Raw genomic sequence first — 18883 nt, 5'->3', positions numbered from 1 at the left:
CGAATTCTCGTGAATTCCCGTCAAGCATGGATCGAGCAAGATCGGCAATCATCGGTGTCAGCCGAGAGCGGAGCGGAGCGCTGTTCAAATGTTGAAACGTTAACTCGACTTTTTATTTTATTTAATTTTTTTTTTTTTCTGTTATATTTTTAGTAATTTTTAAGGTGAAAAGAAATAGATTTGGGTTTGTATTACTGTACACATAGATTCGAAAAAGTTGTCAAAAAACAAATATATGACAAATAAATGTTATCAAAAGCAAGATAAGTTACTTTTCTACCTAACTGGATATATTTTTTGTGTTTTTATTCAGTGTAACATGTTTATTTAGCTCGAAAAACATGCAGTGTTTACCGATGTATTGGAAAATTCAAAATGGCGGCCGACTATCTCGGAGAGGGTAAGTTTGGGAAAAGGTATTATAAATAATAAACTAGACAAAATACTGTTAGAAATTCGCTCAATATATGTTACCGTGACATAAGTTGACATATATTCGGTTGTTTTTTAATAGTATTTTGTCTAGTTTATTATTGATAACATCTTTTCCCAAACTTACCGTGTTAAAGAGACAGTCGGCCGCCATTTTGAATTTTTCAATACATCGGTAAACACTGCATGTTTTTCGAGCTGAATAAACATGTTACATTGAATAAAAACACAAAAAAATATATCCAGTTAGGTAGAAAAGTAACTTATCTTGCCTTTGATAACATTTATTTGTTATATATTTGTTTTTTGACAACTTTTTCGAATCTATGTGTACAGTAACACAAACCCATAGATTTTTATTAACGAACTGCACAGACTATTAAAATAAAATTAATTTTAACGTTTTCTGTTGACACATGTATTTAAAGAAAATGTTCCTTACAAGCCATACAAGTACATTTTTGGGGGGAAAAAGCGCAAAACATAAGGACCACCCTCTATCATTTTTGATAATAAAATCAAAGCGAATTTTTTAAGGCTGATTTTGGATTTACAATTTCTATTATTTCAATAGTCTTATATTCTTTCATTTTATTGGAAACCTGTTATTAAAAAAAATCTGTTTAAACTTCATATCGCGTCATATTTGAATTTAATGTCATTTAAAGCTTTTTAATTTAAAAATAATTATTTTTTAGAATTTTTTTTTTTTTTTACTCTTGCATAATTTGACCCGAATTCTCGTGAATTTCCGTCAAGTATGGATCGGGCGAGACCAATCATCGGTGTCAGCCGAGCGCTGTTCAAATATTGAAACGCTAACTCGACTTTTTATTTATTTATTTTTTTTTCTGTTACGTTTTCAGTAATTTTTAAGTTAATATTAAGGGGGCGGGAGTGACTTTTTATTTTCTGATTAGATATTTATTGTTTTTTTATTCTTATTCTTTTAATTGAATTTTTGGGAGTTTGATTAGCCAAAGAAAAAGCACTATCTAAATGGAAGCAGACGACATTCGAATTGGAAGAAAGGAACTAAACCAAAAAAGAAAAAAAATCTGACAAATATATTTTCAAACTCGCCAAACAGAAAAATGACAGGCAAGAAAATAAATCTATACATGTTAAAAAAAAAAAGAAATGAAAACAGATGTCCTTTTCTCTTCCTTGCAATCTCTATCTCACAGAAGAGATGTTGCGAGTTTGTCTCTTATGTATCGTTATTTTCATGGAAAGTGTTCGACTGAGCTTCAATCTATGGTCCCCCCTCGCAAAACTTTCACAAGAAACACTCGTCTAGCTGTAAACACTATCAATAATTCCCCCCACTCTTTATCTGTGCCTAAACCTAAACGTAGATTCCATGAACAAAGCTTTTTTATTAGAACTGCACGCCTGTGGAATTGTCTTCTGTTTTCCTGCTTTCCGGCTGACTACAATATGTTTGTCTTCAAGTCTAACGTAAATAAGTTCTTGATGAGCCGTTCCATATAAGTTATCAAATTTAACAAATTTTCATTACTAATGATTATTATATTGTCCAATTTCTACTGTACGCTCTTTAACCCTTATCCTTGAGTGGCCTCTTTGATCTTGATAATGAGTTGATACCTATGAAAAAAAAAAAAAAAAAGAAAAAAAGTCCAATGTGAACAAGTTCTAATTGAATCGTCCCCCTAAGTAATCCAAGTTTCAAAATTCTCACTGTTTACTATGCTAAAATCACAATGACTAATGTATACCTATTAACCCTTATCCTTGAGTGGCCTCTGGGCCTTGATAAGTGGTGACACCCTTGTAAAAAAAAAAAAAAAAAAAAAAAAAAAATCGATACAGACAATCTCATATTGTCAAGAGAAGAAATTGCTGCCCCCCCCCCCAAAAAAAATGAGGTGCAACAATTGTAAACACAAATGTTTACTTTTAAAAAGATTGTGTGCAAAGGATGGTTTCTCCTGGAGATGTACAAATGGAGAGTGCCACCAAAAGAACTTGACTGAACAACAAGTCTTGAAAAAAAAACAAAAAAACAAGAAAAAATATACGGTTACAAAAAAAAAAACAAAAAAAACTTGTACTTACACCTAACAATTATACGGTTAAGAAAAAATATTTTGCAAAAAAATAAATACTAAAATGAAATATTTTCATGTTTCAAGGTAGTTTTTTTTTTTTTTATTAATTATTTGCATTTTCATTTTTTTCATTTTTTTTTTTTTTTTTTTTTTTTTTTTTTTTAGTCTGCGTCTGTTATGACGCTCGACTGACACCGATGATTGCCGGTCTCGCCCGATCCATGCTTGACGAGAATTCAGGTCAAATTATGCAAGAGTATCGTTTTTTTTTTTTTTAATTTGAACACTTAAAATTAATTTTTCTTCATCTCTCCATAGGGACACGTTAGCGGTGTGTGTGATCAATTGCGTAACGAGTATATTTGGCGGAATCATCATCTTCTCCGTCCTCGGTTATATGTCGTATACGACCAAACGACCAGTGGAAAGTGTCGTCGAAAGTGGTTAGTCTCTTTGCTATCAAACATGTTCCTCTTTTTGTAATTTCACCCATCTTCATTTACACTTTTTGTTTTGTTTTGTTTTGTTAAACTCTGTTTAAACTATCAAATATGTTGAATATCTTGCGAAGACTGGCAGCAGAGGAGGCCGCAGTTCCTGGCCGAAAGTAATCTCAGTGAGGTAGTGAGGGCCGTCCCCTTCCCATGTAAATAAGACTATTAGATAAGTGAAAATGAGATTAGGGTAAGCCTTGAATTGAACCCTGTATGCAAAGTTCAGAAATGGAATGTTAGAAATTAAGTTTGTTTTTTTTTTTGTTTTTTTTTTTTCACCCCAAACAAGTCCCATTGCCACTTTGTTGTATGGGGCTACTATCAGGGGCATTGTGTAGGGAGTTGGGCAACAAGATGTCGGTTCATGTTGCATTTGAACTTCTGCATATCAGTACAGTTGGGGAAGCAGGGACCCAGAAGGGAATTCCAAAGTCTAGCTGTCCTGGGGAAGAAACTACTGGATTAAATGACTTTTCTTAAATCTAGGGATCTCTGTGAAGGGGTGGGATTTAGCTGCTTGAGGGGGCACAAGTGCTTGCAGTTCGTTAGAGCATTCACTGTTAAAGTACTTGTAGAACAGGCAGAGGGATGCTACATTATGTCGATGGGACAGAGGCTGAAGCTTAGATGACAGTTCAGGATTTATCAGATTGGCGACTCTCTTTTGAACCTTGTCTAGGAGCGAGGGACTAGTGGCAGATGCATCAGCCCAAATGTGACAACAATACTCCATATATGGCCGAATGGTGGCCTTATAGAGGTATAGGATACTTTCGGGCGTTAGTAGCTTTCTAGCACGGTAGAGAGAGCATAGCTTCTTCACAGTGGCCCTGGCAGTGCTTTCAACATAATTGTTCCAACTCGTGTTTCCTGAGAGCGTTAGGCCGAGGAGTTTAAAGGATGCACTTTCAGATAGTCATTGGCCATTGCTATTGGTGGTAGAGAAGGTTTCTTGTAATTATTGAAGGAAACCAGTTTAGCAGCATTGAATGTGACCATCCATTTTTGTCCCCATTGTACAGATTGGAGGTCATCCTCTAGTGCTTCTGCCATTTCTTTAGATATGTGTTCGTTTGTTTTCCTGTCGTGTCTGTTATAGAGCGTGGTGTCGCCAGCATATATACCCATCTCACAGGCAATTTTGTCAGGAAGGTCATTTCCTCTATTAGGAACAATAGAGGTCCAAGGATAGACCCCTGAGGCACTCCCGCATTTATATCATATTATTTAGAGGTACAACCGTCGAGGACAACCTGGATTTTTCTCTTGGCTAAGAAGGATTTAATTATGTCACGTTATGTATTCTTCCAGTGATACTGTATGATCTGATTTTCCTGAGAAGAACTTCATGCCATACCCTGTCAAAAGCCTTAGATATATCTAGAGCTACCGCTCTACCTTCGTCTGCTTTGTCCAGTGACTGGTCTATATGTTCTGAGATTAGTTATTGTTAATTCTATTAGAATAGTTAAATATTGTTTGTTGGAAAAAAAGAGTTGATTCTTTAGAAATCTGAATATTAAATATGTCAGTAAAAGAATGGGCAACGCAAATTAAATTATATTGTTTAAATAGGTGAGATTAGAATTGAGGATTCTTTTGTTTGTCAAAAGTATGTTGGACAAACATATGTAAAACCATGTGAAATTGGTCACGTTTGAAAAACACACTTCTGACGTCATAGACAAAGGACATTTCTCCATATTATGGGTTCGGATTTTAGTCAGTCAGCAAGAGAGACAGTCAGTTGGTCAGTTAATCCCTCGGAAGCGAAGGGAGAACATTTATACTATGTAGATCCAAATTTGAATTGCTGACGTCATCGACCGGTCGATCAGATGAATAAAGAAGTCATGTGTTTTTACGTGTTGTCTCGTGACGTCATTCAGTTACAACAGAAAAGGTAATTATTATCATTATCTATAATGAACTTTGTAAACCCTTCCAAGTTATGTGTCCCATCTCTTTCGCAAGAAATGTCTCCCCTTCTCCAAGATGCGTTATAAGAACTGATATGTAAATGCCTTTTTTCTTTTATATAGGCATCACTACTTATCAAGGCCAAGAGGTCACTCGAGAGTAAGGGTTAAAGAGTGTACAGTAGAAATTGGACAATATAGTAATCGTTAATAATGGAAATTTGGTAAATTTGTTAACTTATATAGAACAGCTCATTAAAAACTTGTTTACATTAGACTTGAAGACAACCATGTGTTTTATCATCAATTATAATGAACTCTTGCGTAAAGCCTTCCAAGTATTATGTGTCACCACCATCATCATAAGTGAAGTATATCCCTCTCATCTAAGATGTGTTTAAAGAACTATGTTATATAAAAACGTCTTCTCTCCTCATCATCATTATCGTTATGTCTGTATAACATGAGTCCTGTTATATATGTGGCCCAATATGAACTCCCCATTATCTCTTTAATATGATCCCCTGCTACATAACAATTGCTTGCGATTTTCATTTATTGAGAATAGAAGTACTAGTGACAGATGGCCGAGTGGTCCTAGACGTTGTATCAAAGTTTATAGTTACCCAAAGGTGCCAAGTTCAATCCTGAACGAAGGCAGTGAAAAGTAACTTTCAAAACAAAGAATCACCAACTATGTCCCAGGGCCTAGCTGGAGTCCGAACATGGTATCCCCGTAATAATAATAAAGGGTTGGGCTCGAGACTCCTAACAAACCGTTCCCCGGTTCGATATAAAATACCTGATGAAGGCCAGAGGGCAAAACGGCCGAAACGTTGTGACTATAACAACCAAGATGAGGAAGTCAGTCCGACAATCTCAATAAATGAAAACACCTCATCTCAAAAATACAGACAATTAATATTGTTTGCGATGTTACTTGGCCTTCGGGACAAGATCAAAGTGTTTCGTTCTGGAGTGACAAGGATGACCAACGACCCCCACAATCCCCCCTTTTGAGTTGGCCATGTGCCTACGTTTTTTTGTTCATTGTTGATTTTCAATGTACTTAACATGAATAAAGGATTTAATATCTCAAAGTGTAGTATCTGTTCTTCAGATGCTGCACTTCAATTTCTTGTTCTGTCAGTGGGGGAGAAATCCTTCACGGCTGAGACTATTTTTGTTCTTTTTCTCCACATTAAAAAATGACCCTGGTGTCTAACTCTGTCCTCGTGGGGAGGCATTGGAACATGTTCGCTACTATGCCTTTTCTTTCTGAATCAGGTTCCATGGCCTTTTAACGAAAACTGCAACGTTCTAACGTTCACAAGAAACATGAGTTGGAACAATTACATTGAGAGCATTGCCAGGACCGCTACTGAAAGCTACTAACGCTCGAAAGTATCCTGTACCTCTATAAGGCCACCATTCGCCCATGTATGGAGTATTGTTGTCACATTTGGGCTGGTGCATCTGCCACTAGTCTCTCGCTCCTAGACAGGGTTCAAAAGAGAGTCGCCAATTTGATAGGTCCTGAACTGTCATCTAAAATTCAACCTATAAGTACTTTAACGGTGAATGCTCCAACAAACTGCAAGCACTTGTACCCCCACGACGTAAATAGCCCCGACAAACCCGAAAACCAGCAAAATCCCACCCCTTCAGAGATCCCCTAGATGTAAGAGAGCCTTCTACTGCAGTAGTTTCTTCCCCCAGAACTGCTAGACTTTGGAATTCCCTTCTGGGTTCCTGCTTCCCCAACTGTACTGACATGCAGAAGTTCAAGTGTAACATGAACCGACATCTTGCTGCCCAACTCCCCACATAGTACCCCTGTAGCTTATGTTACTACTTGATAGAGTTCAAAATAGACTTCATAGCCTCGTAGATGTCCTTTTCTCTTCCCTGCAGCCTCTCTCTCACAGAAGAGATGTTGCGAGTTTGTCTCTGCTTTATCGTTATGTTCATGGCAAGTGCTCGACTGAGCTTTAATCCATGGTCTCCCCCCCCCTCACCAAACTTTCACAAGAAACACACGGTTGGCTGAAACCCCTATCAATAATTCCCCCCACTCTTTATCTGTACCTAAACCTAAACGTAGATTCCATGAACAAAGCTTCTTTCTTAGAACTGCACGCCTGTGGAATTGTCTTCCGTTTTCCTGCTTTCCAACTGACTACAATATGGTTGTTTTCAAGTCTAACGTAAACAAGTTCTTGAGTTTCCAAATTTACCGAATTTCCATTACTAACGATTACTATATTGTCCAATTGGCTATGGTACACTCTTAATCCTTATCCTCGAGTTGTCTCTGGGCCTTGATAAGTGGTATGCCTATGTAGAAAAAGATAAAAATAAATAAATAAAAAAAATAAACCAACTAACGTTTCCGGCCTTGTGTCGGATTGTTTTATATTAAAGTCGTATTTAAAATTTTAAAAGTTTTTTTATTGTAAATGATGAAGCTATTGTAACATTGCAGAAGTGGCGAAGGTTTAAATTAAGGCTAGTCAAGCAAAAAGAAGGGAAGACTTTCGAAAATATCGGCGAGATAAGCGACCACTTCCTGTAGAAAAGTGCCTAATTGAGGGCGGAGGAATTAATAGTTTCAGCCAATTTTTCGATATTTGTCATCCGAAGGGTCGAGCTTCAAAACAATACCGATCTCGTGGAAATCTGTCGCCTGTGTCGAAAGTTTTAGGCATCCATACAAACATTTAAACGGACAGATGAGATTTATATTACAGACTACATGGCTGGCGTTTGTGAAATGGAATAACAATATTAGAGGCGAACATCATTTAAATTTTATTTTTTATTCGAATCCTTTGCCCGGGACCGTATAAACAATGAAAACAACAAAAGCAGATATTGAACATATGTTTTATTCTTAGGGGAGAGGAATCTTTCTCTCTCTCTCACCCTGTTTCTCTTCTCTCTATATTAGCACTTATCAAGGCCAATATGCAACTCGAGGATCAACTCGACGATGAGAGTTCAAACGTGCACAGTATTCAAATTTGGGAAAGAGGATGGAACAACTTTCTCTACTGCCTCTCTCTCACACTCTTTATCTTCTCTCTCTCTCTCACCCTGTTTCTCTTCTCTCTATATTAGCACTTATCAAGGCCAATATGCAACTCGAGGATCAACTCGACGATGAGAGTTCAAACGTGCACAGTATTCAAATTTGGGAAAGAGGATGGAACAACTTTCTCTACTGCCTCTCTCTCACACTCTTTATCTTCTCTCTCTTTCTCACCCTGTTTCTCTTCTCTCTATATTAGCACTTATCAAGGCCAATAGGCAACTAGAGGATCAACTCCACGATGAGAGTTCAAACGTGCACAGTATCTAAATTTGTATATTTCTATATTTGCCGAGTGGGTAAAGGCATTGAATCTCTATGGCTGCGAGTGAGTATTGTTTAAAAATTGCGGTTTCAATCCTACCCAAAGCAGGCCAGAGGATTAGTTGGCCAAAAACATGGTGAGACGACGACAACTATGGAAGGCAGTAGTTACCGAGGATACAGTTAAGACTCTGCATTCCTATCCTGTTGCAGTTAACTACCTGAAGAAGGCCAGAGGAATAGTCAGCCGAAACGAGATGAAGCAATAACTATGAAAATGACGATAAGAGTCCGCAAATAAAATAAGTTATTTTGGGCAAGATCAAAGTGTAGTATCTGTTCTTCAGATGCTGCACTTAAGATGGTTTGTACCAGTCAATGGAGGGGAAGCCCTCTATACTGGGACAATTATTATTTTTGGTAACCAGAGTGCCCCCTTTTTGCCTACTTTTAGGGGAGCTGGTTTTTACCTCACATTAAAAACGGCCTTGTGCCTAATTTGCTCAGTGGGGGAGCAAATAAATACCATCTGTTCTTCAGATGCTGCCCTTCCATTTCTTGTTCTCTTTCAGTGGAGGAGAAATCCTTCACGACTGAGATAATTTTTATTTTTGTACCTTTTCTCCGTGTTAAAAAACGACCCTGGTGTCTAACTCTGTCCCGTGGGGAGGCATTGTAAATAGGTACATTGTAATTAATCCCTTTTATTCGTTCTCGTTTCTTACAGGCAGCGGTCTTGTGTTCGTCGTCTATCCGGAAGGTTTGGCTCGGATGCCCCTGCCGGCTTTATGGAGTTTTCTCTTCTTTTTTATGATATTCACTCTCGGACTTGACACTCAGGTCAGTTAATTTTTTTTTTAGCCCCGAATTGACTATAAGTAATAATCGGCTTTGGGGGATCATGTTATTTCATATATATTTATACTAGCCTGGGTACCCGGCGTTGCCCGGGTGTTTGGAGGTGTGTGTTGAGCAAAAATAAAAGTGGTTGTAGGCAGGCAGGCTCGAACCCGTACAGCAAAGGAGAAAAAGAACGTGAAAAAAAAAATTAAAAAAAACGTTACATGTTTGCTGTTACGCCCATCACCAAACCGGAAGTGACGTAGGTTTAAATTAAGGCTAGTCAATCGAAAAGAGGCGATGACTTTCGAAAATATCGGGGGAAAAAAGCGACCCCCTCCCTGTAGAAAAGTGCCCAGTTGAGGGTGAACAAATTATTTTTGGGGGCCAATTTTTCGATATTTGTTGTCTGAAGGACTGACTTCAAAACGATACTGATCTCATGAAAATCCGTCACCTCTGTCAAAGGTTTTAGGCAGAAATACAAACATACATACATACATACATACATACATACATTTAAACAGACAGGTGAGATTTATATAATAGATTAATTTGGGGCGTTTCCAAAGTAATGCCCTCTTTTTCCACCCAAATGGATCAGAGGGGATTGTAAATTGCATTGTCATGGTGACTGAATTTTTTTTTTTTTTTTTTTTTTTTTTTACCTCAAACAAGGCAAATTGCCATGTAAGTGTAGGGGCTACTATCAGGGGCAGCAACCACTGGGGTACTATATAGGGATTTGGGCAGCAAGAACTTCTGCACGTCAGTACAGTTGGGGAAGCAGAGACCTGGAATGGAATTCCAGAGTCTAGCAGTTCTGAGGAAGAAACTACTGGAGTAGAAAGATCTTTTACATCTAGGGATCTCTACTGTGTGGGGGTGGGATTTAGCTGCCTGTCGGGTTTGTCGAGGGTGTCTACATCATGGGGGCACAAGTGTCTGCAGTTCCCCAGAGCATTCACCGTTAAAGTACTTGTAGAACAGGCAGAGGGATGCAACGTTTCGTCGATGGGACAGAGACTGAAGCTTAGATGCCAGTTCAGGGCCTATCAGATTGGCGACTTTTTTGAACCTTGTCTAGGAGTGAGAGACTAGTAGCAGATACACCAGCCCAGCAATATTCCATGGGCGAATGGTGGCCTTATAGAGGTACAGGATACTTTCGGGTGTTAGTTTTCTAGCACGGTAGAGAGAGCCTACCTACTTTGCAGTGGCCCTGGCAATGCTTTCAATATAATTGTTCCAACTCATGTTTCCTGTGAACGTTAGGCCAAGGAGTTTGAAAGATGTACTCTCAGATAGTCACTGGCCATTGCTATTGGTGGCAGAGAAGGTTTCTTGTAATTATTGAAGGAAACCAGTTTAGTCTTGGCAGCATTGAATGTGACCATCCATTTTTGTCCCCATTCCACTACAGATTGGAGGTCATCCTCTAGTGTTTTTGCCATTTCTTTAGATACGTGTTCATTTGTTTTCCTGTCGTGCCTGTTGTAGAGTGTGGTGTCATCAGCATTGAATTACTTCAACTAATATTTATGAGAAAGGTATGAATTCCTCTTTTTGTCTACTCTATAGTTTCTGAATTTTTTAGATGAGGATCGATTATTCGTATTATTTGGATTCACCGGACTGTGATTTTCACAACGTTTAGTGGTTAAACACTTGGAAAAATCAATTGTAAAATGTGACCTTCTGCTGAAGGTTGAAGGTTCAATCCTCAGTGTGGGCGACCGAAAAATACATATGCGAATTACTTAGGACCTCTATCCAGCCATAGCTGACGGAACAAGAGCATGCTACCCCCCCACCCCGTAAAGTAAAAGGGTTTCGCTCGAAATTCTACCCAAATTCCCGAGTTTGACAGAAACATTCCCAAGCTCGACAAGATCCACCTGAAAAAGCTCAAGATTAGAATAATAGTCAGATATATATGGTTATATATATATATATATATATAATAGTCAGATATATATAATTATATATATATATATATATATATATATATAATAGTCAGATATATATAATTATATATATATATATATATAATAGTCAGATATATATAATTATATATATATATATATATATATATAATAGTCAGATATATATAATTATATATATATATATATAATAGTCAGATATATATAATTATATATATATATATATATATATATAATAGTCAGATATATATAATTATATATATATATATATATATATATATATAATAGTCAGATATATATAATTATATATATATATATATATATATATATATAATAGTCAGATATATATAATTATATATATATATATATATATATATATATAATAGTCAGATATATATAATTATATATATATATATATATATATATATATATATATAATAGTCAGATATATATAATTATATATATATATATATATATAATAGTCAGATATATATAATTATATATATATATATATATATATATATAATAGTCAGATATATATAATTATATATATATATATATATATAATAGTCAGATATATATAATTATATATATATATATATATATATATATATAATAGTCAGATATATATAATTATATATATATATATATATATATAATAGTCAGATATATATAATTATATATATATATATATATATATATAATAGTCAGATATATATAATTATATATATATATATATATATATATAATAGTCAGATATATATAATTATATATATATATATATATATATATATAATAGTCAGATATATATAATTATATATATATATATATATATAATAGTCAGATATATATAATTATATATATATATATATATATATATAATAGTCAGATATATATAATTATATATATATATATATATATAATAGTCAGATATATATAATTATATATATATATATATATATATAATAGTCAGATATATATAATTATATATATATATATATATATAATAGTCAGATATATATAATTATATATATATATATATATATATAATAGTCAGATATATATAATTATATATATATATATAATAGTCAGATATATATGGTTATATATATATATATATAATAGTCAGATATATTTGGTTTTATATATATAATAGTCAGATATATTTGGTTTTATATATATAATAGTCAGATATATTTGGTTTTATATATATAATAGTCAGATATATTTGGTTTTATATATATAATAGTCAGATATATTTGGTTTTATATATATAATAGTCAGATATATTTGGTTTTATATATATAATAGTCAGATATATTTGGTTTTATATATATAATAGTCAGATATATTTGGTTTTATATATATAATAGTCAGATATATTTGGTTTTATATATATAATAGTCAGATATATTTGGTTTTATATATATAATAGTCAGATATATTTGGTTTTATATATATAATAGTCAGATATATATGGTTTTATATATATAATAGTCAGATATATATGGTTATATCGACCGACAAGATTCACCTGAAGAAGGTCGGAGGTTATATCGACCAAAACGTTGTGAAAATCACTCAAAATGAGAACAGTGAGTTTAATAAGGTACATTAGACCTTCCAAGCCTTGGTAGAGCAGTTAGTTCAGCAGCAGAAAAGCTCTTGAATAACACCCGCAACATAATGTGTCTATTCAGCGTGGAGAAAAGGAAAAAAAAAATTAAAAATTGTCTCGGTCGTGAAGGATTTCTCCTCCACTGAGAGAGAATAAGAAATTGAAGTGTAGCATCTGAAGAACAGATACTACACTTTGAGTTATATATTTTATTCACTTTGTAAAGTTTACAAACAGTAATTAAAAAACAAAATTAGGCACAAGGCCATTCAAAAATTGGGGAGGAGGTGTCTATTGTCATTCTCATCCCTATACCTTTGCTAGTCGGTGCTTGATTCTAGCTTAAGTTTTCATTCACCAGCATACATAAAGCACACCGGGCGGAGGGGCCTACCTAAGATTTCCAAATCACATTGTGTGTGTGTATGTGTGTTTTGCCTAAGTTTTTTGTTTTATTTTATTTTTTTATTAATCTTTATTATATTTCATATAAGCAATAAAATAAATTTGCAAGTATAAACTTTTATAAAAATTCGTTTGTTTAACTATCAAAAATTTTCCCAACTCTTTATCTGTGCCAAAATCAAAACGTAGATTCCATGAACAAAGCTTCTTTCTTAGAACTGCACGCCTGTGGAACTTTTCCGTTTGCCTGTTTCCCACCTGACTACAACTTGGATGTCTTCAAGTCCAACATAAACAAATTCCTGATGAATTAAGTAAGACACTTTATCAAATCTCCAATACTAACGATTACTACGATATTATCCCATTGATTACTGGATCCTGGATATGACCTAAAACTATATCCGATGGTGAGGCCCCACCTTGCGGGCTTTGGGGAGTGTGGAGCCACCCTTTAATTGCCATTGCTCCCAGGTCCACTCTGACCTGGAGTGGTAGTACCTGTTAGGGTCCCAACTATGGGTTAAATAGAATCTGACTTAAAAAAAAATTATACTCCATTAAAAATCGTTCCTCAAAATAACTAGATTCGGATTAAATAACCTGAAAAAGGTTGATATGCCGTAAAACAAAAACAACCAACCAACCAAACATTGATTACTGTACATGCAATAACCCTTATCCCCAAGTGGCTTCCAGGTCTTGATAAGTGGTGACTACCATGTGCAAAAAAGAAAAAAAAATTAGATCTAGGTGGGAAAACTGTCTCGTTTCTCAAAAATATGCGTGTTAACTTCACACGGGTCAGTCGGAAAAGAGTTCTGTAAAAATGGGATTATGGGAAATTATTACACTGTGCGTCTGTATTTTTTTATGCATCGGGCCTAAGATCCAACGCTTTCAGATCCAACAAGAGCCGAGTGTGACACGTGTTAGCCAGATATCTTTGGCATGACCGTGTTGGTAACGTTATAAGATATTGTACCTCGCCTGTTTTTGCCCCCTCCCCCTCAGACAATGGCAAAAAAATTAACAAAACAATTACAACAAGGCATACCTCTAAAATTCGGCACAAGACTAAGCTTGTTTCCTTCAATAAGTACAAGAAACCTTCTCTACCACCAATAACAATGGCCAAGAACACATTGCCTGAAAGTACTTCTTTTAAACTCCTCGGCCTAACGTTTACAGGGAATATGAACTGGAATAGATACATTGAGAGCATTGCCAAGGCTGCTGCAAGGAAGGTTGGCTCCCTCTACCGTACTAGAAAACTACATACGCCTGACAGTATCCTGTACCTCTATAAGGCCACCATTCGCCCATGTATGGAGTACTGTTGTCACATCTGGGCTGGTGCATCTGCTTCTTGTCTCTCGCTCCTGGACAGGGTTCAAAAGAGAGTCGCCAACCTGATAGGTCCTGAACTGTCATCTAGGCTTCAGCCTCTGTCCCATCGACGAGATGTTGCATCCCTCTGCCTGTTCTACAAATACTTTAATGGTGAATGCTCTGACGAACTGCAAACATTTGTACCTCCCCGATGTAACTACCCCCGACAAACCCGACAAGCTACTAAGTCTCATCCCTTTACAGTAGAGATCCCTAGGTGCAAGAAAGCCTTTTACTCCAATAGCTTCTTCCCCAGAACTGCGGGTCTTTGGAACTCCCTTCCGGGATTCTGCTTTCCCAACTGCACTGATATGCAGAATTTCAAGTGTAATGTTAACAAACATCTTTCTACTCATCTCCCTTCATAATGACCCCGCCAATTAAGTCCCTAATAGTAGCCCCTGCTTCAAAGTGGCACTGTGCCTTGTTTGGGGTGAAAATTGAATTAAAAAAAAAATTTCTTCGTTGCAAAAGAAAAAAAAAATGCATAATTTGCATCTGAAACAACCTCGAAAGGTTAGTTCATTATCTTTAGCAGGAACTGGTATTCGGATACGGCACCGTTCTAAGACTGGATTAATTACAGCCGTTTCTTCTGATGAAAAGATTCAATTCTCAACTAGAGTCGATATCACAGAAGTTCATAATTAATGTTCATTTCAAGGAAAAGACATTAATGGCAGGTCGACAATTCAGACGCTAGAAAGTTTTCTGGTGTTGCCTAGGGGTACATATTTAAAGATGACGGGCGTTCATATTAGGGGGCACATATTGTTAGAAATTTCAGAATGCAAGGGCGATAACTGCTGGATTTTCCAATCACGCGATTATTTCAACTAATGATATTGTATTGTTCAGTTGCTGCGGAGGATTCAGGAATTGGCGGGAATATTGTGTTTCTTAAAACAGATTTCCATTCAGCGTCGAGCAAAGCTGACGCGTGTTATCTCGCTCCGTGCCTAATGAACTAAGGCAGGGTTCTATTCCATTTGTTATCTCCGCTCATTTAAAAGCGGATACAAGCCTGAGGCTAAAATGTTCTATGGATTAATTACTTCATTATCATTGCCCGCAGGAGGGCATACTTTATTATAGAACATCGATCACAATGTGCGTTGTTCTTATTGACCAGTCTGGAAGGATTTCGAGAACCCTCAACCATTTCTACGAGCGGCCAATTCAACCAGCATCTTCCACAAGAAGAAAACTACCTACACCTTTCGAGGCATGAACTACACGCCATTTGGCTGAAGCTAAAGAGGGCACTCTTTTGCAATATGGACTCATTTTTACCTTTCTTGTAAATAAAATATTCTTGGAATTAAGGTGAGCCTTTGTTGCTTTTCTGAGTGTCTCTTTCCTTCTGCCAAAGGCAAAAACGAGTAAGAGAATTTCTTACACCGTATAACGATGGTGATGACAATTCTGAGGGGAAAAGATTTATATATATCACAGTTCTTGTAACACATATTAGAGGAGGGGATATACACATAATACCTGGAAAATAATATCCAAAAATTATAAACTATTATATATGTTTGTATATACGAAACTAAACTGAGCTACAAAAACCCCGCAACTATTCATACTAACAATTTTAATTAATTTATGAATCTTCTACCAAAATGTTCTATTAAATAGATTGTAAATTTATTAATTCTAAAAAGTTATTTATACATAATTATGAAAATAATATCAGCGAATCATAAAATATGTTTGTATATACGAAACTAAACGAATAAAGAATTTTGCTAGATTCCAAAATCCAAGACGTTATTCTTCTTAAAAGCCATTTTTTAACATGAAACTTCAGTACATTTGAGTTGATTTGTTCAATTATGTACTTATGTAATCATGTACTTGATTCAGAGCATCTTATAACATACAGAATTTCAGTCAGATCGGTCCAGTAAGTTCCCAGTTAAAATCGGACAGGCAGACAAAAATTATATATATATATATATATATATATACACATATACAAGGTGACCCCCCCCCCAAAAAAAAACAAGATCTTGTTGTAAGGGATGATGAGACGAGACAACAGTTACAAATATAGTTGGTTCATTTATTCTTCAATTGGCCGATTAATGATGTCAGAAATTCAAAATTCTACTTCCGCCCTCCCCTTCGCTTCTAAGGGGGCTCTCCTCTCAATCTCTCTTAACTGACACTCTCATCAACTTCCTAAGTTCGAACCCACAGATTCAATGTCGAGAAATCTCCTTTATGACGTCAGAAGTGTACTGTCGACCAACGTGACTATACCACGCTTTCTACACATGTCCGTCCAACACACTTTTGGCAAACAAAGAATCCTCAATTCTACTTGTTTAATATCTAACCTATTTTTAACAATATTTTTTTTTTAATTCGCATTGTCTATTCTTTTAACTGACATATTTAATATCCAGATTTTTAAAAGAATGAACAACCGACTCTTTTTCTGACATTAATAATATTTAACTATTTTTAATAGAATTAAAAATAGACTGAATTCCTAACATGCCATTTTTCATTATCTTTAACACTTGCCTACAGGGTTCGATTCTAACCTTATCCTGATATCATTATTACTTATCTAGTATGTCTCCCTTACATGAGAAGGGGACAGCACTTTCATGTAACACTGGGAGACACATATAATAATCACTGAGCCTAATTATTTAGGCTTAAAATAGTCACAAGGGGACACATATAATATAATAATAATAATAAATTAGCCTAAGGAGACGAAGGATAGAGGCGCCCCAAATGCATGTCTGGAACTAAAGAAAAAGTGCATTGTTCGGCGGTTAAAACAACGGACAATTTGATTGGTCCAAACAAAGACAGTGGATGACCAAATAAGCCAATGAAAAGCTTGCTTATAATTGTAGTGTTTTTCGCAATGTTTCTCCCACGACATGGAAAGAGTAGGACTGTAGAGAGTACTGTCAACCATGCCTAATCTTTATTTTTTTTCGCCCCCCCCCCCGACAAAGGAGAGATTGGACCTGGTTGTTCACTCCCGTTTGTTTGTAATGTTCTTAATAACCGCGCCTTATATTTTTTTTATACAGCCTAACATTACCACAAGCCAAAAAGACGCAGAATATTTACATGGCGAGAAAAAGAGAAAAATCCGAAAGCCAGACAAGCAGCGAAGATGTTTATATTATTTCTTTACATATTATATTTTAAAAAAATAATGGAAAATATAATCAGTTGTTACGTTTTATTTTTACTATTATTATTATTATTATTATTACTATTATTATTATTACTATTATTATTACTATTATTACTACTATTATTACTATTATTATTATTACTATTTTTATTACTATTATTTTTATTAGTATTATTTTTATTAATATTATTTTTATTAATATTATTTTTATTAGTATTATTTTTATTAGTATTATTTTTATTAGTATTATTTTACTATTATTATTTATTATTATTATTATTTTTATTACTATTATTTTTTTATTACTATTATTATTTAATTTATTACTATTATTATTTAATTTATTTTTATTAGTATTATATTAGTATTATTTTATTATTATTATTATTATTATTACTACTATTATTATTATTTTTATTACTATTATTTTTATTACTATTTTAATTAGTATTATTTTAATTAGTATTATTTTTATGAGTATTATTTTACTATTATTACTATTATTATTATTATTACTATTATTATTATTATTACTATTATTATTATTACTATTATTATTATTAGTATTATTATTATTAGTATTATTATTATTATTAGTATTATTTTTATTAGTATTATTTTTATTAGTATTATTTTTATTAGTATTATTTTTATTAGTATTATTTTACTATTATTATTTATTATTATTATTATTTTTATTACTATTATTTTTTTATTACTATTATTTTATTTTTATTATTATTATTTTATTAGTATTATTTTATTAGTATTATTTTATTAGTATTATTTTATTAGTATTATTTTATTAGTATTATTTTATTAGTATTATTTTATTAGTATTATTTTATTAGTATTATTTTATTAGTATTATTTTAATTAGTATTATTTTAATTAGTATTATTTTTATTAGTATTATTTTTATTAGTATTATTTTTATTAGTATTATTTTTATTAGTATTAGTTTTATTAGTATTAGTTTTATTAGTATTAGTTTTATTAGTATTAGTTTTATTAGTATTAGTTTTATTAGTATTATTTTTATTAGTATTATTTTTATTAGTATTATTTTTATTAGTATTATTTTTATTAGTATTATTTTTATTAGTATTAGTTTTATTAGTATTAGTTTTATTAGTATTAGTTTTATTAGTATTATTTTTATTAGTATTATTTTTATTAGTATTATTTTTATTAGTATTATTTTTATTAGTATTATTTTTATTACTTTTATTTTTATT

General features: G+C 33.7%; 1 protein-coding gene across 1 annotated transcript in view; it reads left to right on the top strand.

Annotated features, from left to right (window-relative positions):
- Window positions 1-18883, top strand: part of LOC145271278 (sodium-dependent proline transporter-like) — a 161583-nt gene that overhangs the window by 111608 nt on the left and 31092 nt on the right. Inside the window, exons 9-10 of the mRNA XM_080126832.1 lie at window positions 2826-2950; window positions 9003-9115. Of these exons, the coding sequence (XP_079982958.1) occupies window positions 2826-2950; window positions 9003-9115 (238 nt within the window). The remainder of the gene's footprint in view (window positions 1-2825; window positions 2951-9002; window positions 9116-18883) is intronic.

Source organism: Euprymna scolopes, chromosome 46, assembly GCF_053919585.1.
Source record: "Euprymna scolopes isolate OS-2025 chromosome 46, ASM5391958v1, whole genome shotgun sequence".
Lineage (NCBI taxonomy): Eukaryota > Metazoa > Mollusca > Cephalopoda > Sepiida > Sepiolidae > Euprymna > Euprymna scolopes.
Note: the sequence above shows the minus strand (reverse complement) of the source record. Positions and strands in the feature narration are given on the sequence as shown.